Below are 24,247 nucleotides of genomic sequence, written 5' to 3' on the forward strand. Positions count from 1 at the left end.
AGTAAATGTTATCACTAGACGAATATATTTTTTAAAATTATAAAAATGAGACACAAAATTAGTTTAAAGATTCAAAGATATATTATGAGACTTATTAAATATTTTTTAATTTTAGAGACTAAATAGACACAAACTTATTTAAAAATACTTTAGAAGCTTTTATTTCCAAGTATGAGATTATTTTGAAGTGGACCTTATATCGTTAAAAATAATAAAAAGAACTTAAAAGAACCCTAAACTCTAACACACCAAAACATTGTCGATTCTGTCTTCAAAGAAATCCATTTTCCAAGAGACATAAAAGAAAATATAACACAAGGGAAAAGAGCTAGGTGGTAGAAACCTCTATAATAGAGTTTTTTTTTTTTTTTTTCAATTTTTTTCCCCCAACAAGAAATATATAAAACCGGAAGTTGATAATTTACAATAAAAAATAAAAAATAAAAAATTGAGTTGACCAGAAATGCACCAAGTTCCCCTTCCAACACCCCAAGTGACCTCCCTATGTACAACCGCACTTCAAGCACGTCAATTTCCAAACGACTTCCAACCTACTGCTCAGGTAATAATGCACCTTGGATATCCTCTGGGCCACTGGCTCCTGGCTCCTGGCTCCATACGAAAATAAAGGGTCATTCTCAACTCTGAAAACGCTTGTGGATGAGAATTCATTCCTGCGGAGTATCTTGAAAACCAAGAACTACACGACCTAAAACATGAAAATCTTGCTTTAGAAGCAAAATCAGTGAAATGAAGAGAAGCCAGATCGGAAGTAGAGAGAGAGCAGCAGCATAGCAACATAGTTAACATTGAAGCAGAAAACTTGTAATGGAATGTCAAAAGGCTTGCTCATCTTGCTTGTACTAGAAAGCTCATAAATCCCTCCCTTACACAACCCTTCTAGATTTGATATGAAAACAGTGCAAAGAGGATTGGCAAGTAGGCAGAGGTACATGGAGATGGAATCTTTTCCATGTGCATGTCAGTTTATACTTTCAATCATAGTGTGTTTTGATGATAACAAAAAGAGAGTATTTGTTAACAAAATACAAAAAATATTTTTCAAAATAAATATTGAAGTTCATATTAGTGATTGATTACTCAAGGCCCCATAAAGACTATACAGCATACACAACCAAAATTCTATTCGAATAGATATTCATTCTGCATCATAAAAGGTATATAGGGGGGTTTCCATTTTCATCATACCTGTATCCGACATCTCTACCAGTGTCTCCAAGGCGTCAAATACTTCTCTGTTAGGAAAAACTAGGACAGTGAATTCAGCATGAATTATAATATGAGCAAGTGCAAAATCTGGTCGGTCGTAGTGGCCAAAGGAATCGCCTCGAAATATACTCCATATTAAATCACGAAGACAGACCCAATTGTAGTCTGGCCTAGAACCTTTGAATTTCGATCAAGACCATGACAAGCAACCTAAAAACCAAAAACAATTATATTATGAAGAATCAAATAAAAAAGATTCAAGCATATTTTATTCATTACTCCACTTTCTTGGTTTCTATTCTAATTTTTTATTAAATGGAGAAATTTTCTGCCTCCACAAGTTCACTAGGTTTGAAGTCAAGGAACTACCAAATGAAAAAAATGAACGAGGGAAAAGAATTAAGAACAATTGTTCTTCTACCTCCTTAAACAACAGTAAACAAGAAATGGTAATGTGAATCAAGAAAAAAAAAAAACCAAAAATAAAAACGTCACAGAACTGGGGCATGTTGGGGAGTGGTTTTAGGTCTCTCGCATCTAGATAATTGATCTTGATAATTTAACGGAGCCCTCATTTCTGTATGGAATGATTCAGAGTAGAGAAAACTTGGTCACTTAAAAAGAAGGGAAGGGAAAATTACTATTACGGGAAAAAGAAAACATAAGAGCCATTTTTCTTTACCATATATGATAGGGCAGCATAACGCTCTTCATTCAAATACAATGGTTTTCCTCTACGCATTTCAATATCCTGCGGGAAGAAAGAAAACTAGGGATTATAGCAACCAAGACATCTCAATCATGCAATATGAACTTTAAGAAAGATGGATTTTCATTTATTCTTAGAAAGATGGATTTTCATTTATTCTTAGATAGTTACAGATTTTGGGTGGATGATAATTTATAGTTATGGTATTTTATTAATGTATTTTAAGACATTTTATTTACTTTAAGGCTACATTTACCTAATGAATAATTGTCATCATAAAGTTACAACTTTTGAAATATCTCATAAACATTCTAAGCTTTGACATGATCAATCTAGTTTGTAGAGTGATTCGAATCTCAAACAAGTATTATTGCTTTGAGATATTCAATCAACAAGATAATCCAGGTCTTACTTGAGGGTGAAATCAAATTGATTTGGGAGTTTTAGCATTTGTGAACTAGGAGTTTGTATAGCCAGGCGCTTATGACGGCGGGTTCTTAGATTTAATTGGCCAGGGTTTCGGTTTCGGTTTCCTTTTCAATATGAATATGACCAAAGAGAATGCTATAGGATGTATTTCCCGTTTACAACGAAAAGTTTATGAAGATTCACTTGTCCTGTGTTATTCTATACAAAAGTATTCTGCCTATTCAACAAAAGCTGCAAAAAAAGACAGCAGCGGTAATACTCAAAAGGACAACTTCAATATTTTCCATGTAATCCTTTGAATAGACATTGGGGGGCGAACAAACACTAAGATGGATAGGCCTGCTAACATGCCCAATGCAGTATGATGGGAGGCTATTCCACTTGAAACAAATGGATGAAACCCTTCGACGCCTCACACAGGGTTTACACATGGACAGGTTCGTTTTTGGGTTTTGATTACTAAGGAATAGAGACATTACAACTAAAGGACAATGAGTGGCATTCCATTTGTAGTCATTTTATATATGCGCAGTTACAATTATCTACATTCCAGGGACGTCACCATCATAATTTGCATGGAAGCCTATTTCCCCTCCACACCAAATAAATAAGTGGTAGTAGAAGAGTAATAATAATGACGATAAAAATAGTTAATGAAGATGAAAATTTACCTCCTCACCAAAAGCATCCAAATAAGGCGATGGCCAAGGAGACTGACGTGCAGATCTCTGCAGTAGAATTGTCGTCCTCTGTCAAAATGAAGAGGAACCTTAATTAGTTGATCCATTGTCAGGCAAAAAATGTGTAACATGAAGGGTCTCAAACCACAAAGTTAAAGGACAATTTGACGCACCCTAATCAGCAAAAATACACCAGTACCGGCAGCACAGATATTTGCATGAGCTTGGCATCCACTTTCCCTTGACACAAAAAATAACTTAAGTTTCAAAACATCATAGCTAACAGTGAGGCATGGAATAACATGTTTGATGATACTAGACCACATTTCATTCTGAGTAAATTTTGAAAGTACAATTATTTATGGAAGCAAAAAGACCTGCAACATGATTTCCAGCTTGGAGAGCACAGTCTAGCACATAGTAGGCATAATGCAGGATCATCAATAACATGTTTGCAGTCAGGGCATCTCTTCTTTATGTATCTGTTGAAGCAGAAAGTTCGATTAGACACGTCAATATAACTGAAAAATGAAAGAGAGAAATTGAAGATGTTGAACACACCTCTGCAATAGATCGTGGTAAACATGAGGTAAATGAATTAATTGAAAAGGTACTGCAGGTGTGCAGTGCATTATATTTTTAGACATCTGAAACTCAAATTCTTTATTAAAATGACAAAACCATTTCCAAACAAGTGACCGTGAGGCTCCATCCTTGATAACAGCATCCAATGGAGGGATCTCAAACATTTTCTCAAGCTTATCGATTTCATTGATCTCCAGTGCGATGTTGTCAATCATGTTGTCACCGGCAAGACATGTTCCCAAAGCAGTTTCTCCATCAAAAATTGGCCCTTGTGCAGAAGAATTTAGTACTTTTAAAAGTAGTGTACATCTCCGAAGATAAGGGAAAGTCAAGCTACGTATCATATCCTTGACATTACAAGACGGCTCTGTGTAATTTGAAACAAAATACCATCGAGCATATTCAGACTCTCCCATAATTTTGCAAATATCAGCAATCAAGCAATCACTAGAACCCAGCCCATCTACCTTGCCCTCGTACTTGATGCAAGATGTAATTATAGCCTGTAATAAATATTTCAAAATTACAAATCTAGATTTGGCAAAACATACTCAACATTAAAACTTTAAATGCCTCAAACATACCTGGGCCACAGAAACTAGGTAGAACATATGCACAAAGGTAAGCAACGATTCCTTGCATGATAAGAAGGGGAAAGGAAGACAAAAGAGTACCCACATCAATGATGCAAATGGGTCATGGGTAAGAACAGGATCAGATCCTCGACTCAAAAACTGGATATCAAATTGTGGCAATTCCACACGAAGGCTGGTCAAGATGTGGAGGATACCTGGCAATAAAATAGCAATGATCAAAAAACCAAAAGTAGAGAAGTTGTAGATTTATGTAGAAAACCCCCCTGGAAAGTGTTCCAGATGGGAATCTATCTTAGCATTCATTGAAAGATCCCTTACATAAGCAAAGAGCCATCATAACTAATCTCCTCAAAAATTAATTCATCAAGAACTTGTTCTAAACAGAAATTGAATGGATGTCTAGAAAAATTCAACATGATTCTAGGTATCCATTCAACTCAGCTCCAAAATGCACACATCTCCAGTGAACAAAGAGAGACAGTGATACAGATAAAATTCAATATAGGAGTGCCAAAAATAACCCAAAACGATAAAGATGCTTCTAAGCACCAGAGTTGTACCTCGTCCACAAGAGTTAATAGCATCTTCATTGCAAATTCCAGAGCATATGGAATCTGCAAACCTTTGAATACCACAAAATCTTTGAAGCATAAGGAGAGAATCCTCACACTTGACGCTTTGTATCACTTTTAGCAATAATGACAATATAAAACCACCCGAACTTTTAAGCTCCTTATACAAGGTATTATGGCCAATATTGAGATTCATATCAGTCTTACTACGAGCAGCAATTTCCATTGATATGATGGAATACTTGAGAGTGTCCCACATAAGAATTGATGGATTAGCCCTGGAGGAGCTAATTAACTTATCATGTTTCCCAGAAAAGTATAACTTAGACAGAACAAGGGACACAGCTTCGAGATTGCAATTCACTTTCCTAAGTCTATGTACAGAAACATCTGTAAGAACTTTATTCTTCCCAACAGCCTTAGCTGTCGATTTAAGGAGAGCCACTGCTTGCTGAACATAAAGTGGATTCACTTTTTCACTTGGTTTGCTAAGATGATCTGAAACATGTGATAAACTCCAAACTGAACACATTGACGGGTTCCAAATCTTTTGAGTTTCCCTAGGAAATGCAGGCAAAGTGGAATTTGCAAGGCGTCTGCAGACTGGGCACAAAAATTCTCCCTGTTGCATGAAACCAACATTAATTAACTATACTATATAAAAAAAAACAAAAAACCAGAAGTCATATTATCATCTTATTCCTAAAAGTCAAAAGAAGGCACTATTTTCAAAGATGGTCAAGTACAGAGAAAGAGTGAACAAAAGTTGGGTTGATTAGCACCAGGCTAGGTGTAATCCAAATATCGTGTGGATTATATCCTAGTTCAAGTATCTATGACCTTACATCTGGCCAGAAACCGAAGGTCAGAAGTTGCTTAATGTTTATTAAGCATCCCCTTTTGTCTCTAGAAAGCCTATGACTCTAACCACCAGATGTGCATGCTAATTAAGATTTAAGGAAGATTGTTATTTGAAGAGAATATAATGTAGATGCTGCTTTCGTGGAACATCTAGATCTGTCACATATAATTGTGGTCAAAAACAGTGTTTTTAAAGCTGAAGCACACTAAGGCACAATAGCCCTCCGGGGCTTAAGCGTGAGGCACAAAAGAAAATGCCGCTTTTTTTATGAGGCGCACAATTGAAAAATGTATATATTTTTTATACAGGAAGAAAAATAGTACCACAAACAAGAGGATGAAAAGTTTGAAGAAAACAGGCTTCATTAATGGCGCTTTGCTTTTTCAAAGCGAGGCACTACAGCTGGGCATTGGACCTCGGCTTGCCTTTGTGGGCTTACTAAAACAATGGCCCAAAGAGAGTATTTTAGAATAGAGACCAAAAGACTAGACAAAAGAAAACATTAATTTTGGATGCAAAATTTCTGGGTGTGGAATGAAATGATACTAGCGCGAAATGCTACATTAAAAAGAGAACTTTTGATGCAAGGAAGAATGTGAAATTCTTTTTCCTTTCTATAGGGCTGATAAATAACTCAATTCTTGGACATCCACTCCAAACCCAAGAACTGAAACACATATCATATAAACAGAGTAAATATTTGCCCACAAACATTTCCATTTTGTTAGATTTCTATATTTGGGTCGATTAAATATAATAATAGGTACAAATTAAAAAAGAAAAGTAAAAACAAAATAAAGATTTGTTATAACCTTATAATACAAGGAAAAAACAGCAAAACCAGATTATATTATCTATATTTTTTGGGTTTTTAAATTTTTATTGAGATGATACCATGATTACGTAAATTAAAAATGCAGGCTATTTATTCGAAGAAAATGCAGAATGAAATACTTAGTGAGAGATTCATAATACCTTCTCAGGATCAACAATATGCCCTCCTTCAAATACAATTCTTCGAGCAAACCTGAAAGTACAATAAACGAACATATGTTTGCTTTAAAACACAGTGAAACGGAAAGTAAAATGTACAAACAAGCAGTTTAAGAAAATAGGACACTTTGTGCTTGCACATACAACTTCCAATGTCCTATTACTAATTATAGATCAGTTGAAGGGTATGACAAAGTCCTCTTCAGACCTTACCTCAGAAACCCAAGCACTAGTAAACAAAGAGTGGAAAAACACAGTGAAGTTTATCAGACAGTGGGCACTTTACCATTGTGGGCAAAACCCAATGTCTCTGGAAATAAGACCAAAAACTACAAACTGTACCAGAAGGAATTGTCCACATTAGGAACTTCAAGCAGATGGCATATTTGGTATTACAATCCTCTCGGAACAAAACCCTAGAGATGCCTTAGAAAAAGCATCATTTGAATTCACTACCTACGAAGTTCAATCCTACTCCCTTATGTACAAAACTTTGGTTGCGATCAGTACCTTAAAGATAAAAGAGCTACTTTCACTGTGTGATGACTAAACACAATCATATGCAACCTATCCCATGGTCTACTTCAGGGATAATTCAACTCTCAATCCATTGAAAAACCAAATGTAACCATTCCTTTCGTCTTCCTCCAGATAGGAATTCACAAATTGCCACAGGTCCCTTTTCCTCGCTAGTTATTTTTTTTCTTCCTGCTTCTGTAACGTCAACTCTCCAATGCTACAATGTTCAGATTCACAAATTGAAACTCAAGTCCTAGTTCCAAAGAATAAAATGCTGGGAAGAGTAAACAAATAATCAAGAAACATAAGATCATCTAATATTGAGGTTGGTCATACACAAATAAAATGATTTTCTTAATACATAAACTGTAACAAAGGATAATCACAATCAAACAAAACATCTGTTATGAGAAAAAATGAATTAATGTTGAAAGAATACCTTTCCTTCAAAGAAGATAAGTATAGATCAAGACATCCTTGATGCACAGCATGCCCACAAGAAGAAAGATAAATTCCATCACAATCTGTGGGTCCAATTTCATTAAATGCGGCAGGCTGCAAAGATCCTATCAGCCTGGGAACGTCATGAGCACTTTCAGAAGTTGAATGATTTTCTGCCAGCTCTCTTGATAGGGCAGCTAGAAATTTTACATGCAGCACAGACTTAGTATCTTCTCCACTTACAACTTCAGAAAAAATTTCGTTCTCATTTAATTTAGAATGTACAGTATCATGCATGTCTTTTCGAACGGATAAATAGATGTCCTCTTCCAGCTTATCATAGCTGAATATTATTTTTTCTCCTTTAACATTTGAAGTACCAGGCCCTTGGATGTTTCGTAAAGGAGGAAAATGAGACTTGGCAAAATCCAGAAAAGCGCCAACTTCCCCAGGTAATCCATGATTTGCATATTCTCTAACTGCGTTCTGAATGAGCTCAGCTAACTGCGGCGATGAAATCACTCCTGAACCTGCAGAGGAGGTGCATAACCTAGATTGATCAAGGTCCCTTTTTGACATTGTTGAGGCATGTTCATCTCTCCAGTAAGGTTGATCCCATGACACAGGACCTCGATCAATTAAACTCACAAGCTTTGATTTCTTGTTTAAGACATATAAATTTTAAAATCAGTATATGACATCTGTAGAGGATGAATCAATTTATACAAACGAAACCAAAATTGGGAAATAAATTGAAGTTAAAAGAAATGAAAAACAGCTAACTACATACCTGCAGAAGAATCAGAAAAGAAATAGGAACACTGGAACTAAAATCATGGCAAAGCGAGCAAACAGTTTCAGACTGTTCCGCACTATCACTGACATTGGGCTTCTCAGACTGCTGCCCAATCTCTGTATCATATTCATCCATAGAGGCATCAACACTAGCCAAAAATTTAGATTGCTCAGCTCTCATTTTTTCCTGCAGACAGCAACCACCCAAGTAAGTAATTAAACCAAAGCTCATTTAAAAACAGAAGTGGAATTAACACCATCTCAGTGTGTGAATGCAGCCAAAGTTTCTCCAGGTAGATGAGGCCCTTATATCATAAAAAGCAGACGAATTTTATTATCCGAGGAACCTTAACTTCAATCAAACCATTAAAAGATCAGAACAAAAGGAATGCCACCCAAATACTAGTTAACTATCTATCAAATGGAAAGCAGTTTTTTCCTTGGAGGAAAATAATAGAAATATACCAAAAAAAAAAAAAAAAATGATACTAACTCAGAAAGAAGAATAGGAAGAAGACATCTTACCAATATAGCAGCCTGTCTCTCTCGAGCCTTGGCCTTCCGCTTCTCACTATCAGAAGTTCCACTTGGGCTATTAGTATTACTACTTGGCACAGACTGTGTACGGTAACCAAGAATTTCAGGCGCAAGTTGCTGAAGTTTGCCCATGCAACAAGAATCAATCTCTGAAAATTTCTTCAACAAGCTTCCAACCAGAGAGGATAGGTTGCAACTTCCAGCCTGCAATAAGTTTTCTCGACCTTCCTCCTTGTGCATTTTCATTAACAAAATAAGAAGAGATAACAAGCTTTGTCTGCCGAAACCACATGTCAAACCCTCATCAATTTCTTCATCAGCAAATAGAAGCAAAGGAATAGAATCTCGAGCATAAAGCGATTGATTACTCGATTCCTTTTGCATAAAGCAAATGTCCAATGCCAACGCTAGCAAGTGCAGTGCAGTTAACAGGACACTATCTGGGGCGCGTGATTTAGTTGATTTCTCAGTAAAAACAGAGTAAAACAGAACAGCACGAACAATTTGAAGGACTGTTTTACAAGTAGCTATTCTAGCCAATCCTCTAAAAGGAGGATAAATTTTAGTCCATTTAGGTAGCTGTGAGGTCAAAGCAGAGACACCACACGACCTCAAGTATCGTTCTTCAGCAATCTGCAGATCCCGTAAACTCCAACGAGGGTGGTACAGATCCAATTCTTTCCAATATTTCCAATGTAAAGAATACATCCCCTGAAACAAATTTATATCTTAAGAAATAATAATAAACAAAAATAAGAATGTTAACAGAGATCCAAAACTGGTAAAGGGTATAACCTGATTAAATCCAGAGGGATTGGAATACACAGCAATTGTATCTAGAATTTCCTGTAGCTGATCACACTTGGAAAGATCACGAGGAAGTGCTTTCACCAGTTGACTATGAGTAGCATCTCCAATTGCTAACTTGTAAATCAACTCTCTCTTCAAGCTTTCGGCTACAGTGAGTCCACAAAATCTCCTTTCATTGACTACTTGTATGATTAATGTGAGCATCTCTTTAACTAAAATAGGCTCATACCTGAAGAACGGTCATTTTATATCTTTTAGAAACAAAACAATAATTTCTGGAATAGACAATTGTAAAGCATATGTAGTTAAATGTGACTGCAAGTACGCTCCCACCCATTATGTATCTTTGTTTCCAATATAATTATCTATATCCACATAATTTGCCAAATGGTAGAAATTACCCACATCTTTTCTCAACACTTTCGTGATTTTAGTGTCTCAACTAACTATCATGTATACAGAACATGCCCCTTTAATTTGATGCAAATACATATCACACTCATAGTTGATGCTCCATCAGCAAGACAGGAGTGTTCAGCGAATAGTAAATGTTCCATGGATTTTTAAAAATTTATTTATCAGGAGTTGTTTAAACACCAAACGGGGCAATAAGTGTTAATTGTACTTCAATGAAAAGCAATTCTTGTCGAACGTATTAGAACTTTATATGGAATATCCTCTTTCTTTTGTTAATTCTCACAAGTTTCAGGGGGAAAAAAAACTTTATAAGGACTATCCTCAACATCTGTGTACTGGAAGGAATATCTGAACACAAACTTAATATGGGAGTGTTAGAGTAGAGTGCGTGGAAATTTAGAAAAATAGGGTTTCCTTGTCTGTATCCTTGAAAATTCTAAGGCCTTTTTTGAATTCCTCTGTGTTATTCCAACTTTTTGCTGATTCAATGAAAATTTTGGTTTCAATAAAAACATATTATTATATATAGATGTCATGTGTGATTCAGTGCCGCATTAATAAGGGTTTAAGTTGCACCTTATTTTAGAAGAACAGTAACGTTCCAAGTCAAAGTAATAGATGAGTACATACTCACTAGGGCTTTCAACATTTAGGGAAAGATAGTCTGATAGCTGGAAGCGTTCTAAAATTCTACTGACATAAAAATCAGGTGGAGCCATTGCCGCACAGCACTGCAACAAAAAGAGATCAAGCTCCAGACATTGTTCTGACCTGTTATGAAGCCATTAAAATAGCAGCAAGTTTCCTTACACTGTGAAAAATAAGATGGAACATAAGTCCTTCGTTACCCTAAATTAACTTACCAGCGGACTGATCGATACAACTCACAAGATAATAGGGCTGCATCTCCATTCCTCCGCCATGCTCCAGCATTAACCTCAGCACAAAAAACTTTAATGCGTAGAGGATGCTCCATTACAAATGAAGAAAAACCATATGGATGACAGTCTGTAAGAACACTTTTAAAGAAGTCCACAGATTCAGATGACAAATTTGAGGAACTGGCACCTGTTGCATTTGTCACCACAGATTCACTAAAACAGCTTCTCAATGCCTTCTGTAAAAGCAAGGAAAGCAGTCGATGTAATGGGATGTGAATGGATATGTCTTGTGAACTAACATCAAAAACTATGTTTGGCCAAGAAGACATGCTTAGATAATCTAGTGCATCAATCTCCATGGCATAGTCCTCAACAGTAACTGTATCATTAGTCATATCCATCAATTGGTTGTCTTCTCCATGACTTATACCATGCTCAATGTCAATACTCATTGGAAGGCCACTGTACATACGTGAGGAATATTGGCTATTATGGTCTTTGCTTCTTCTAGCAAGCTTCTCTAAAATAAATTTACCTTTCCCCATCTTAGATGACATTTTCTTTGGTTCCAGGGCAGAAGCTTTTCTAGATGAATAAAATATGCAAATAGGGGTCATGCGAATGTATTCATCAAACATGTTTGAAATACCTCCAGATGCATTTTCTGTTCCCAACCAACTATCAATGGTCTTCAAGCACTCGTAAGTCAGCCACATAATAGTCGGTGAAATTGTATCTAAACGAACTTCATCAACTTTTGATGCAGAAGTGGATGTAGTACTCTTTCCCAACAAACTACATGCAGCACTTTCCTGTGATAAACGTCCTACTTTAGCATATCTAACACTATCTATGTCATCTGGATTCGGCTTGTACGTTTGGAAAGACATTGCATCAGCTGTATCTTCACTACTGCTGCTACTACTACTAGCAGCAGAAAATGCTTCATTCACCAATAAAGCGTGGATGTTGGCAACAGAATGATCTAAACCAAAAGGTAAATGTATATTTTCATTTTCTTCTTCTATATGGATGCCTGTTTCTCTCTTCTGAGGATCCATGCCTTGCACAAAAGTAAGCAGTCTCAACCAAGTTCTTAGAATATCTTGCTGCTCATAGATCACATATCTGGGCACTACAGCATGACTCATGACAAATCTAACATCTTCAGCTACACGAATCGTGGTTTCACACAAATTACTCCACTTTATAACCTATTTACGGGAGAAGAGAAAATATAAGAAAACAAATAAGCAGAAGTATACCAAAAAGAGTATCAATAGAAGTATACCAAAAAGAGTATCAATTGAAAATTAATATTAGTAACATATGCAGCCTTCAGAGGGTGTCAATGACTTCATCAAAGCATTAAAATGGTCGCTCGTATTTTATTGCCAGTGTCTATATGAGGTGCAAATTACACATTTGTCTACAACTAGAAACACATTATATGAATGTAGAACAGCATAACAATTGCTGAGTGCTCAGAGCTGAAAATAAGTAAGGATGCTTTACCTGCAAGCGCCCATTTTTGCTTGAACAAGAAATGAATATATCTTCTAAACATCCCAAAAGGATGGACAATAAGTTCATTTCCTCCACCAAACGAGGAGCAAGTGTGGGAACAGTGAATATTTGCACTGAGAAAGTTGGCAATAGTGGATACTTTTTCAGAACGTGGTCACTGTTGTCTTCTATTGCTTCACTGATAACATTTGGATAATAATTCAAAAAAACTTTCGCAAATTCGTACTTAAATACAGGTTCTCCTAGCAATTTAAGAAGTAACTCGTGGACTTTCTTCACTACACTTTCAGTTAATAGCCTCTCCAACCCCACCAAAACATCCAATAAGCCAGCTGAAGAAATCACCCTCTTTGAAACAAAACTAAGTAAGCTTTCACTGTACTTGCAGAAGTCTAAAAGCATCTCAACCATAGCAAATGTTAACTCATTTGCAACCTTTTTATGCTCTGTAACATGATCACTCAATTTAGAGTCTTCCACACTGATATATTCAGCAGATAAGAGTTTGTTTTTCCAACAAGTGAAGAGTACATCGAGTATAGGCTCTACAGATTTAACAAATTCCTCGGGGAGTGGTTGTATCTGTTCTGCACCTTTATGCTTTGAGCAAAAACCTTCCCGCTTCCATGCTGTCACATCGCCACAATCGCAGCAACCACCACCTGTATGAATTATGGAGTAATCGTGGTCCTTATGATTCCCACTTTGAAAGCAAGGGACACAAATTGCACAAGTTGGGTCGTGTTCACAAGTTCGGCACCTGTAAGCTATATCATTATGTCCCCAAACAGCACCACATACACCACGCTGGCCAACACTCATTTTTGACAGGTTCTTCAGAGTAGAAGCTGGTTCACCTTCAAACATCAACCACTGTAACCACGTCATGCTCTCACGGAATTGATTTTTCATGGTTGGGCCCGTCACAGATTTTTTGGACCCTGCTTTAGCTTCTCGTATAGCTTTTACCACTTCGACATCAGTAGGCAAAATTACAGATACCAGCTGCGGTATCAGATACTTGTTGTCCTTGACAAAAGAAACTAAACCAGGTTGAAGCTGATCCAATAGCTCATCGGGAACTCCAAGTACAGCAAGCCGCTGACAAACAAAGGAATCAGAATTATGAAGAAGTAAACAGAGATGATAAGCAAAACTGATCGAGGTACTAGCGGGACTAGAATCCCCATCTCCTTTCCAAGTCGAAATTGAACAGAAACTCCGATTTATAGAAAAGGATAAACTCATTTACAAACTAAGGACCAATACATCCATTTCCAGGAAGAAGAACATCAACAGCTACTGCTTGCAGGGTGGGGAAAAGCAAAGTAACACCAACAATACTGCTTGCAAGATGAGCAAAAGCGAAGTACAAGGGATGATTCAAAAGAACGATCCCTATCTAAATCAACACCGAATACGAAATGCAATGTACAAATCGAAAACAGGAAAACAGAATCGCATACCAGCACTATTCGATCACGAGGCTTAAGTGGAGCAGATTCAGAAGGCGAACAAGTATCCATATCGTCCATTCTCCAGTAGCGCCAATACGGCACCAGCCAGTCACCGAAACAAAAACAGCGCCGTAGCCAAGAGGTTGCTCTCCCCAGGTTTCAACTCTAGTCAACAACTACTCGATAGGAATTCTGAAACTCCAAAATTCAATCCTCGATTTCGTTCCGTCTCGATCATTCAATCAATCATCGATCAGTGAATTTCACACTGAAATTCATCTTCTTTATCCCCTCATCCCAGCCAAATTTCTGAATCACGATCAACGTAGAGAAAAATAAACATCGTCTACAGAAAGTTCATCGAAGAAGGAAAGTAATACGTATGAAAAACGTCCAAAATGGTTGAAATTAAGAACGAAAAATGCAGAACCCCGGGAAGTAGTTGATCGTATCTTCTACGGTTGCGTAACTATTGTTCTTTAAAAAAAATTAAAATAGTAATAATGAAGTTCATATTTCTTTTAAAATATTCGTTACTAACCGGCCAGGCCCATTTCACATGTGTCTCGCTCCCTCAATTTATTATTATTATTATTATTATTATTATTATTCTCTTTAACAATATTAAAATTATATACACATAAAATTTTTAGTTTTAACTTTCCTATTTTAATTTATATATAAAACAAATCGATATTTAAATATTTTATATTAAAATTATATACACATAATTTTTTTAACTTTAACTTTCCTATTTTAATTTATATATAAAACAAATCGATATTTAAATATTTTATAGATTCATTAATATACTTTAATTAATGGATATAAGAAACAAAAATATATATATATATATATTTATATATATATATATATGAAAACAGACCAAAGGGCACCTAATCGGCCTCATAACGGCATGTGTCCTACGTGCTCAACGGCATGTGTCCTATGTGCTCTTGGTTCATGTCGATTCCTTTTTAAAAAGAATAGATGAAAGTCCTAAAGTGTCATAAAAATACCTACTTCAAAGGGGTAGACTCTCTCGACATCTGCTACACTAAGTATTTTATGTGCTACGCTCGCAAATTCAACTAATATATTGTAACCATAGGTTTGAGATAACATAAAGTCGTTGCTATCTCTATATCATCATCCAAAAATAAGCATTTAAAGTATCATTGTAAAACTCTATCATGGACTTTAAAAAGTCTTTAAAACAACGTAACGAAATATTAAATAAAACAAAGTAAATATTAAATTTGAAAAACGCCACATACTAACCTAGAGTCTATTTTAATAAAAACTCGTATAACCATTGTTTACCCTAGTGTTAGTCAAACAATGCTGCGAGTTTACTCTAATAATAACTCGTGTTCGATGGTGAGAGCTCATGTGATGTCCTATCAAAGTCGTTAGTTACTCGAGCAAGAATTCATTACAACAAACTTCTGATTACAAAGCAAATATAGGACATTGATGCATGACTTGAGATGTCAATAGATATAAAAGGAGGGATTTCCCATGAAGAAATTCAAAGCCAATTCCAAAACTTTTGGTTTCTCACCTCCCACTGGACTCTGAAATTTTAGTTCTGCAACCCATGTGTTCAAGAAACTTGGTGAGGCTCAAGTGTTTTGCAGCCCATTGCTCAGCTAACTTCTGTTCTTTGGCCTCTGCATCTTTCCTCAACCCAGCCAATTGCTCCTTATACTCAGCTTCAATCCTCTCCAAAGCAATCTTCTCTTCTTCTCTAACAGCCTTCACTTTCCCTTCGACCTCCTCCATCTTTTGTCGAATTCGGGACGCCTTCTCTGATTCCAATTGCAGCTCCTGTCTCCTTAACCTCCATGCCGTTTCCTTCTTGTGTGATGCCCAAGCACGGTGGCCCTCATCGAGCTCTCGGCAGCATTCGACGAGCTCTGAAGCAAAGAGGCTTCCGCCACACGATGGCATGGTCATTTGAGGTGCTATGTTGCCCAACACAAGAGGCATGGTTTCTGGGATTCTCTCTGGCTGCTGCAGCCAGGGGATTGGAGAGTAGGCTGGAACTGTGGGGGATGAGAGTGTTAAGGTGACGGACGGGGAAGGCGGTCGGAGCGATGAGCTGCTGTTGGAGTTTGAAAGCCATGGAGGAAGAGATGGTGGTGGCGTTGATGAATCAGTTTGAAGAAAGCCTCCATTGGAAGTGGCCATGAGATAAGGTTCAAAGTAAGGTTTCTATTCTATTCCTTCACAAATATAGAGCATCTCTGTACTCAGTGTTCGAGTTCAAACCTCCAAGGACTAACCAATATTTTGTATGTGCATCATTTATAGCACTTACAAAGCTTACTACTTCGCAGCATCTCTGAAAGGATTTCAAGATATGTCATAAATATCATAAGAAGATGATAAAATGGAAACAAATTAAAGGACAACTGACAATCACACAACAATCAGCAACAATCAGCAACATGGCCTATTGTAAAAGCTCAAGCACACCGTTAACAGATATTGTCCTCTTTAGACTTTCCCTTCCAGGCTTCCCCTCAAGGTTTTATAAGGTTTTATAACGCGTGTATTAGGGAGAGGTTTCCATATTCTTATAAGGAATGATGTGTGATCTCATAATCCACCCCCACTTGGGGGTCTAACGGCCTTCGCAGGCACATCAGTGTAAACCGCTAGCAGGTATTGTCCTTTTTGGGCTTCATCTTAAGGTTTTTAAAATGCGTCTACTCGGAAGAGGTTTCCACACCCTTATTAGGAATGCTTCGTTTTCCTCTCCAACCGACGTGAAATCTCAAAACTATGTTCTTCTTACATGCTTGAACATATAAACCTCAACCAAACAAGAAATCAGATATAAACAGTCATAAGAACAGGAAGAATCTGGGAATTTGCACCGCTGGAAATTGCCCATGAACTCAAACAGAGAACAAAAAGAAGATAATAAGCATCCACAAGGAAATCATTTCATACAAGTAGGCAGATATAAAAAAGTAATACAAATGGAACTTCACTAAAAGGTTCAACAAACCAAACCCGTTTGAACATTACCCAAAACACTGCCCTTCATCCAAGAAAATTCAGCAAAACTTAGCAGAATTAAACAAGGAAAGCGACCCAGAATTCCCATTCTTCGAAGCAACAGAGATAGCAGAAGAAAAAAAGGATTAAAGGCATCATCACATAGCCATCAGAACTCTTTTCTCACAAGGGACTGCACTCAAAGTCCTTAAAGAACACATTGAACAAGAAAACAGACACAAGAAATATGAAAAGCCAAAAGAGAGATGAGTGCATACACTGATAGTGGTAAGTACGAGCCTCCTCAGCAAAACAGAACCAATTCAGTAGAAACAAAGAGAGAAAAGGAACAAAGGGCAGAAACCCAGTTCTGTAGAAGCCACAAAAGGGAGAGAGAATTGAAGGTGAAGGATAATGGAATTGGAAAAGGCGAATGTGAAGAGAAAAGGAAGAAATATAAGGAAGAGAGAGAGAAGGGGGCTGAGAAAGAGGCCAAAGAAGAGGGGGAAAGGGCTAGCAGTGGGTGTTCCACTGAGGCACAGCCACAGCAGCATTAGCTCTCGTTTAGTCACTGTTCCATATATATGTATAAAGCCAGAGGGGACGATTGAGACAGAGCGAAACAGCTGAGGATCAGAGCTGCAGAGAGAGAGAAAGGGTAAGAGAGTGGGTGTTGCTTGGCATTTAATGCTGCCAAGAGGTTTCAGCGCTTAACCTTCAAATCTTTCATGCTTAGATCAAATAAGAATTTGAACCTTAGCAAACTATATGCCTTTAACCAGTTTGGTACACAAACGTTTTGAGCTTTTGAATTTGAACATACTGATACCAGAAACACAAAGATTCTACTGTTTTTTTCTTCTCTCCTTTACACACTGTCTAATTCTATACAAGTTTCTTAGAGCACATTAAAAGGACCAGAGAATAATTCATGTATTTCTACGCAAGAATAGTAATAAAGATGAAATAGATGATGGGATGTTTCGATAATTGAATATTATTGAAACTAAAACTTTAATTTCCACATGGAATGAGACAAGCAATGAGCATAGTTCAACATTTGAATCATTTCTAGAGCTTATTATGAACCAAATTTGAATAATCCAACATGGAAAAGTGAATCGGAGCAGAGTGAATGAGGCAGACGGGTAGGGCTAAAGCTTAAGAAGCTAAAAGAAGTAGAAGGGGTTTAACCTAGAGACGAACCTGAGCGTCCATCAGGGCGGAGTCAGAGTGGGAAGAAGAAGACAATCGTTCACCGGTGGGCCTCCAAAAGTGCGAATTCTAAAGCTCTGACGTCAAAAAAGAGTAACCCTAGAAAGAGAAACTGAAATGCAGTGGGTGAGGATGTTTGAGAGGGTGGACTGTAGTCCGGGTTTCGCGGCCCGAGGTGACGGAGTTTGATGGAGACTCGACCTTCCTTCCTCTGCGGCTGCTGCAGTCGTCCTTCCCTCTCCCCGCAGCTTCGTCAGTGATGCGTTACGTCTCGTTATCTCCTCCCCCCCCCATCGCTGCCCCACCCCACCTTCCAGTCTCCACTCCTTCTAGTTCTTCCCCCCTTCCCCATTTCTTCCATTTCTTCATCATTTAATGCTTACTTTTACGTGATTTTATTTTTCTGAAACGATTGGCAAACGGGGAAAAAAGCAGCCTATGATTAACAAAATTGAATGACAAATAAAAGGGGAATCTACGAAAATAGTGATTCAAAAGAAAAGGAAAAAGGAAAAAAGGGATTTGATGTTTCAAAGCTACCGTGAAATTGAGGGGGATCCTCTTCTTCGACCAAATGCCAGTCGCAGTCTGCAAAAGCTGAATTCTCGAAAGCGACACTCACGTCCTTCCCCAATCACCCGCCGGACATTCGCCGGCGCCGGTCACTGCCCAACTCAAAGATGAATGATTAGAGAGCAAGACTCCACAATAGTTTTTGAACATAAGTGGTCATGGGTTAAGGCTTCCTATCAACAAAAAGTATATTTTTTTATTATAAATCTATGATCATTTCATAACTTAACAGGTGATACTCATCAAAATTAATCGTTTAAAAAATAAAAAAATATATTTCTAATAAATATTTCAGATTTTTTTAATTTTGTGTTTAATATTTCTTCATAATTTTAAATTTTAATTAATATATTAAAACACAAAATTAAATCTAAGAATGTCGTTTATAAAATTAAGAAATCTATTATCCATTAAAAATTTACTTTAAATGGAAATATTACAATTTACTCACTTTTTTTTTTTTACTTATAGTTACTGTTAAACATTTTAAACGTGTAGCCGTCTTAGCTCAGCCGGTAGAGCGCGTGGCTTTTAACCACGTGGTCGTGGGTTCGATTCCCACAGACGGCGGTTTTTCTATGGATCGTAATGCCTGGTTTGGTATTTGTATTATTGCTGAGAATAGCCCTGGAGATCGCCCTTCTAGACGATCCCACCCTGAGGTGCTGTACGCTGATGACACGTGGAATTTCTGGGTTTTATAAAAGGGCCCCACCAATTAAAATGTTAAATCTATCACGAAAATTTTTCTTCATTTAATTTAAACATTTTCTCTTTGTAGGGTTCGGTTTTAAGGGCAATACCGTCTTTTCTTTTAATTAAAAAGAGAAAATATTTATAAATTCACAAATTTCAATTTAAAATTAATTTTAGTGTCATTTTTATGAGAAATTTAATTAATTTTGTATAATACATAGGTTTTATAATTCATTGAACATGTAATATGCATTGAACGGTGTAGATTTCAAAATCCACCGATTTTATTTTCAAAGCTATCTTATTTCGTGTGGGTGTGATAGGCGCGATGCATTGAACGGTGCAGATTCAATCGGCTTGAATCATAGCTGTGGGTAAGTTCCAAAAACAACCGAATCCGGTTCGCGCCGAGCCGGCAAATGCGGCTAAGTTGAAACAGGTCAACCTACGGAGGACGTGCACTTTACCGGAGACTTTTCAACTTTCTCTTCATCTCATTGGCTCCTTTTGTGGGGCCGACTACAGCCAATCTATTCCACGTTCCGACACGTGCATGACTGTGGTCCCCATCCACTTTTTATGTCAGGGGTATTTTAGTAACCTTCATACTTAATGCGTGTTGACGTGGAATAATTTGACACGTTTCGCACTGTGAATGGAGGATTTTCGGTAATGCAAATAGCTTTCACATGTTTATTAGGAAAATACAGGAATTATCGATAATTTTCATCAGGGCAACTGGCTGAGCCGGTGTGATTGAGATCGACGGCTAGGATTGGTCTTCGAAGCTCGGCGACTTTTTTTGGCATCTTCGCAGCTTCAGATGAACCAGCGGGAGAGTCTTGGCTAATTTTATTCACAGAGACAAAGCTTTTAGTCGGAACTCGAATTCTCTACCGTTCATTTGGCTTCTCTATCCTTCTCTCTATCCTTCTCTCTAAGCTAGGGTTTCTGTGAGGTACGCATTTGTTTCCTTTACTGAAAGCAAAGCTTATTAAGTACCTTTACAGTTTCTGTGATCGTTTTCCTCCTATGCATGTTTGAAATTGGTATCGATTATTTGAGAACTTCATTTGAATAATTGATAATTTGAGTTTCTAGTATCGATATCTGTCTGTTTCTCCAGCTACTCCGATGATCATATTTACTAGGAGCTGGTTATAATCGGAAGCTTGATTACTGAATTGCTGAGGGTTTTTTTTGCTTTTTGGGGGGCGGGGAGGGGGTGGGTTTAAGTTTTGTGTTTCTTAGGATTTTTCACTGTTAGATTAATCGCAGCTTTGCAATGGATCCACGCCTTCGACGACATGGTGGTTCCCTGAACGGAATTCTTTTAGATAATGGTTCTTTTTTGGTTCAATCGCAAGAGGATGGTATTGGGTCTATATTTCAGAATACCATTATGAGTCATAGCTTCCAAGAATTTAATTGCCTTCCTCCTGATCCATCACCGAGTAATATAGCCTCAAGTTCCAGCGTTATCACCTCATCTTCGAATGATGCGAGTCACGAGGAGGATTATCTGGAAGATTGCGATTTTTCTGATGCTGTTTTGACATTTATAAATCAGATTCTCATGGAAGAAGATATGGAGGACAAGACTTGCATGCTTCAAGATTCTTTGGATCTTCAAGCCGCTGAGAAACCATTCTACGAGGTTCTCGGGAAAAAGTATCCTCCTTCCCCGGAGCCAAATAGATCTCTGGGCAATCAATATAGTGATAGCTTCAATGAAGAACTTTGTGGAGATAGTAGTAATTACCTGATTGGTTACAATAATACTTCTTATTATGGTGATGATAACGCTTTTGAAACTCAGAGTGGAGATGTGTTTCGAATCAGAAGCACTTTAGGTGATACTATTTCTCCATCATCTAATAGCTCCTCAAATAGGATAATTAATGAGGATGATGGGTGGGTGGACTTCTCGAATAATGCAATTCGAGTCCCTGAGCCTAACAACAGAACCCAATCTATTTGGCAGTTCCAAAAAGGGCTTGAGGAGGCTAGCAAATTTTTACCCGGTGGAAACAACTTGTGTCTTGATTTTGAGGGAAACGAGTCAGCAACTCAGGGTTTGGATGAGGGAACGAGCCAGATGTATGTGAAGGCTGCAAGAAATGATCAGAGGAAGACTTCGTCGCTTGAGTCACGAGTAAGAAAGAATCTGCATGATGAGGATGGAGATTTGGAAGAAGAGAGAAGCAGCAAGCAAGCAGCTATATCTACAGAGTCAACCTTGCGATCTAAGATGTTTGATATTGTGTTGCTTTGTAGTGCAGGGGAGGGGCACGATCGGTTAGTTTCATTTCGACAGGAATTACAGAATGCTAAAATCAAAAGCATGCTGCAGACTGGGCAACTAAAAGAGTCTAATGGTGGGAGAGGTCGTCGGAAGAAGCAAAGTGGGAAAAAGGAGGTTGTGGATTTGAGAACTCTTCTGATTAGCTGTGCTCAAGCTGTTGCAGCTGATGACCATAGGAATGCTAGTGAGCTTCTAAAGCAGGTCAGGCAACATGCTTCTCCCTTTGGAGATGGAAATCAGAGACTGGCCAGTTATTTCGCCGATGGTCTGGAGGCACGCTTGGCAGGTACTGGTAGCCAAATTTACAAAGGTCTAATTAATAAAAGAACATCTGCTGCTGATGTTTTGAAAGCCTATCACCTGTATCTTGCGGCATGCCCATTTAGGAAGATCTCTAATTTTACTTCAAACAGGACTACAATGATTGCTTCTGAGACTGCAACTAAGCTTCACGTCATAGATTTTGGTATTCTTTATGGTTTTCAGTGGCCTACTTTAATCCAGAGACTGTCATGGAGAAAAGGAGGACCTCCAAAGCTTCGGATTACTGGAATAGAATTTCCCCAGCCTGGCTTCCGTCCAGCAGAGAGAGTTGAGGAGACAGGCCGTCGATTGGCAGCTTATGCAGAGACTTTTAACGTGCCATTTGAGTATAATGCCATAGCAAAAAAATGGGAAACTATTACAGTTGAAGATCTCAATATCGATCAGGGTGAGTTCATAGTTGTTAATTGTTTGTATCGAGCTAAAAATTTGCTTGAGGAGAGTGTTACTACAGAGAGTCCTAGAAATACTGTTCTTAGATTGATACACAAAATTAATCCTAACTTATTCATCACTGGCGTTGTCAATGGGGCATACAATGCTCCTTTCTTCGTTACCAGATTTCGAGAGGCCTTGTTTCACTTTTCTGCTATCTTTGATATGCTTGAAACTGTTGTACCTCGTGAGGATTGGGAGAGAATGCTATTGGAGAGAGAGATCTTTGGTAGGGAGGCTTTAAACGTTACAGCATGTGAGGGATGGGAGAGAGTGGAAAGACCAGAAACATACAAGCAATGGCAATTCCGGATCATGAGGGCTGGATTTGAGCAACTTCCTTTTCATCCTGAGATTTTTGAGAGGGCTGTTGAAAAGGTGCGGTCAAGTTACCACAGAGATTTTTTGATTGATGAAGATAGTAGATGGATACTTCAGGGATGGAAAGGTCGAATTATATATGCCATCTCTGCATGGAAACCTACTCAAGAGTGAACATGATGATGAAATTGTGCTGATCAGGGCTGCAAGTGTCTTTTGGCTCTTTGATATTCAATCAAATGAGATTGCTCCAGGACCAAGGGGTAATATTACTCCCCTGTTCTTTTAACTTAGTTTTCAATAATCTGTCACCACTAATTATTGTCCTAATATAACAGGTTTAACTGTGGAGCTGTTTCGAATTTGAAATCAAGTGTCGCAAAAGGCTCCAATGCGCCCCGCATAGGATTTTGTTAAGAATCAACGACGAGACTTCTTCCCTCCCTAGATAGACAATCTATATTTTAGCAATGTCCTTTCAGTTGGAGAATCAACAAGGCTAAGACATGTCGGGCTTCAACGTCATTCGATCCCTACGCCGCAGGTATAAATACAAAACCATATATTTTTTTCTTTTTTGTCTGATCTGTTTTTGTCTTGAGAGTGTTCTTCACAATAAGATATGAACCTCTCTTCTCCCAAGTGCCCAGAGTTTTGTTCTCTTCCAATTGAATCTCAATAAAGATCTGTTTGTTTCAAAACCATTCTGAAACCTCTGTTTGTTTCTCCTTTTCTTTTCTTAATAGCAGAAAGGAGAAACATATTTGAGTAATATATATAGCCAACTTGAAGTATAGTAAGATAACATACTTGAGTATTGTGTAGGAGGGAAAGTGAGGTGAATTATTATCTTCTCCCACCTATGAGGGCTCTGTTTTCTCTGAACTAAACCCAATGTTGCTGTTGTGGGGACCTTTGTCGTAGCCTAGTTTGGAGGGGGGAACATGGACCCGATTGGCATGCAATTTCTTGAATAATGAGCTATACTTTCCCAAAAGGAGTGGAAAAGAAGACCCCTAATTAGTCTTTTGTGAATGATGAGATATTGATGCCATTTTCAGGGCTCAATTTCTTGAATAATGAGCTATACTTTCCCAAAAGGAGTGGAAAAGAAGACCCATAATTAGTCTTTTGTGAATGATGAGAAATTGATGCCATTTTCAGGGCTCTTCCAGCAGCCAATCCAACTCGACCCATGTTCTTAATCCTTCATTGGCTCCCTCAATCTCTTTTTCCAATTCTTTAATGAAATAGAATCTCTCCCCTTTCTAATGATTACCTGAATATCCTCATTTTTAATAGTTTTAAAGCTAAATATACCAGATTGTC

The 24,247-nt window shown here is 37.7% G+C and overlaps 3 protein-coding genes and 1 non-coding gene across 6 annotated transcripts; 2 read left to right on the forward strand and 2 right to left on the reverse strand.

Moving 5' to 3' along the window:
- Positions 1–362: 362 nt before the first annotated feature.
- LOC111441022 (E3 ubiquitin-protein ligase PRT6-like) lies at positions 363–14,515 on the reverse strand. Its single transcript, XM_023077920.1, has 18 exons — positions 14,050–14,515; positions 12,572–13,684; positions 11,039–12,270; positions 10,806–10,946; positions 9,744–9,987; positions 8,937–9,659; positions 8,407–8,598; positions 7,615–8,276; positions 6,639–6,690; positions 4,790–5,423; positions 4,218–4,423; positions 3,610–4,136; positions 3,426–3,530; positions 3,222–3,288; positions 3,040–3,117; positions 1,913–1,981; positions 1,210–1,440; positions 363–709 (listed from the first exon to the last, which is right to left on the reverse strand). Exons 1-17 carry the CDS (start codon positions 14,116–14,118, stop codon positions 1,366–1,368), a joined length of 6,189 nt encoding a protein of 2,062 aa, XP_022933688.1. The 5' UTR covers positions 14,119–14,515; the 3' UTR covers positions 363–709; positions 1,210–1,365.
- Positions 14,516–15,433: 918 nt separating this feature from the next.
- LOC111451947 (transcription factor AS1-like) lies at positions 15,434–18,952 on the reverse strand. 2 transcript variants are annotated; one of them, XM_023092484.1, is made up of 4 exons: positions 18,805–18,951; positions 18,256–18,667; positions 17,328–17,688; positions 15,434–16,387 (listed from the first exon to the last, which is right to left on the reverse strand). In XM_023092484.1, the coding sequence occupies exon 4, from the start codon at positions 16,231–16,233 to the stop codon at positions 15,601–15,603; it is 633 nt and encodes a 210-aa protein (XP_022948252.1). In that variant the 5' UTR covers positions 16,234–16,387; positions 17,328–17,688; positions 18,256–18,667; positions 18,805–18,951; the 3' UTR covers positions 15,434–15,600. The 2 variants fall into 2 exon arrangements, with proteins under 2 accessions (XP_022948252.1, XP_022948253.1); XM_023092485.1 differs by lacking the exon at positions 17,328–17,688 and having other exon boundaries at positions 18,805–18,952.
- Positions 18,953–19,334: 382 nt separating this feature from the next.
- TRNAK-UUU lies at positions 19,335–19,407 on the forward strand. Its single transcript has one exon. It is a non-coding gene; the product is annotated as a tRNA-Lys (tRNA).
- A 901-nt stretch (positions 19,408–20,308) lies between these two features.
- Positions 20,309–23,777, forward strand: LOC111448130 (scarecrow-like protein 9). Of its 2 annotated transcripts, none has more exons than XM_023087576.1 (2): positions 20,309–22,550; positions 22,723–22,963. In XM_023087576.1, exons 1-2 carry the CDS (start codon positions 20,819–20,821, stop codon positions 22,839–22,841), a joined length of 1,851 nt encoding a protein of 616 aa, XP_022943344.1. In that variant the 5' UTR covers positions 20,309–20,818; the 3' UTR covers positions 22,842–22,963. The 2 variants fall into 2 exon arrangements, with proteins under 2 accessions (XP_022943344.1, XP_022943337.1); XM_023087569.1 differs by adding an exon at positions 23,257–23,777 and having other exon boundaries at positions 20,315–23,181.
- Positions 23,778–24,247: the final 470 nt, after the last annotated feature.

This window comes from Cucurbita moschata, unplaced genomic scaffold (assembly GCF_002738365.1).
Source record: "Cucurbita moschata cultivar Rifu unplaced genomic scaffold, Cmos_1.0 Cmo_Scf00001, whole genome shotgun sequence".
NCBI classification, from domain to species: domain Eukaryota; kingdom Viridiplantae; phylum Streptophyta; class Magnoliopsida; order Cucurbitales; family Cucurbitaceae; genus Cucurbita; species Cucurbita moschata.

Excerpts from the sequence above, each read along its gene's own strand:
- LOC111448130 (XM_023087569.1), top strand. The coding sequence starts at position 20,819 with ATGGATCCACGCCTTCGACGACATGGTGGTTCCCTGAACGGAATTCTT.
- LOC111441022 (XM_023077920.1), bottom strand. The coding sequence starts at position 14,118 with ATGGACGATATGGATACTTGTTCGCCTTCTGAATCTGCTCCACTTAAG. Across the intron at positions 9,988-10,805 it reads AATGTTGAAAGCCCTAGTGA|GTATGAGCCTATTTTAGTTA; the intron begins GTATGTACTCAT and ends ACCGTTCTTCAG. Across the intron at positions 8,277-8,406 it reads CTTTTCTGATTCTTCTGCAG|AAATCAAAGCTTGTGAGTTT; the intron begins GTATGTAGTTAG and ends GTCTTAAACAAG.
- LOC111451947 (XM_023092485.1), bottom strand. The coding sequence starts at position 16,233 with ATGGCCACTTCCAATGGAGGCTTTCTTCAAACTGATTCATCAACGCCA.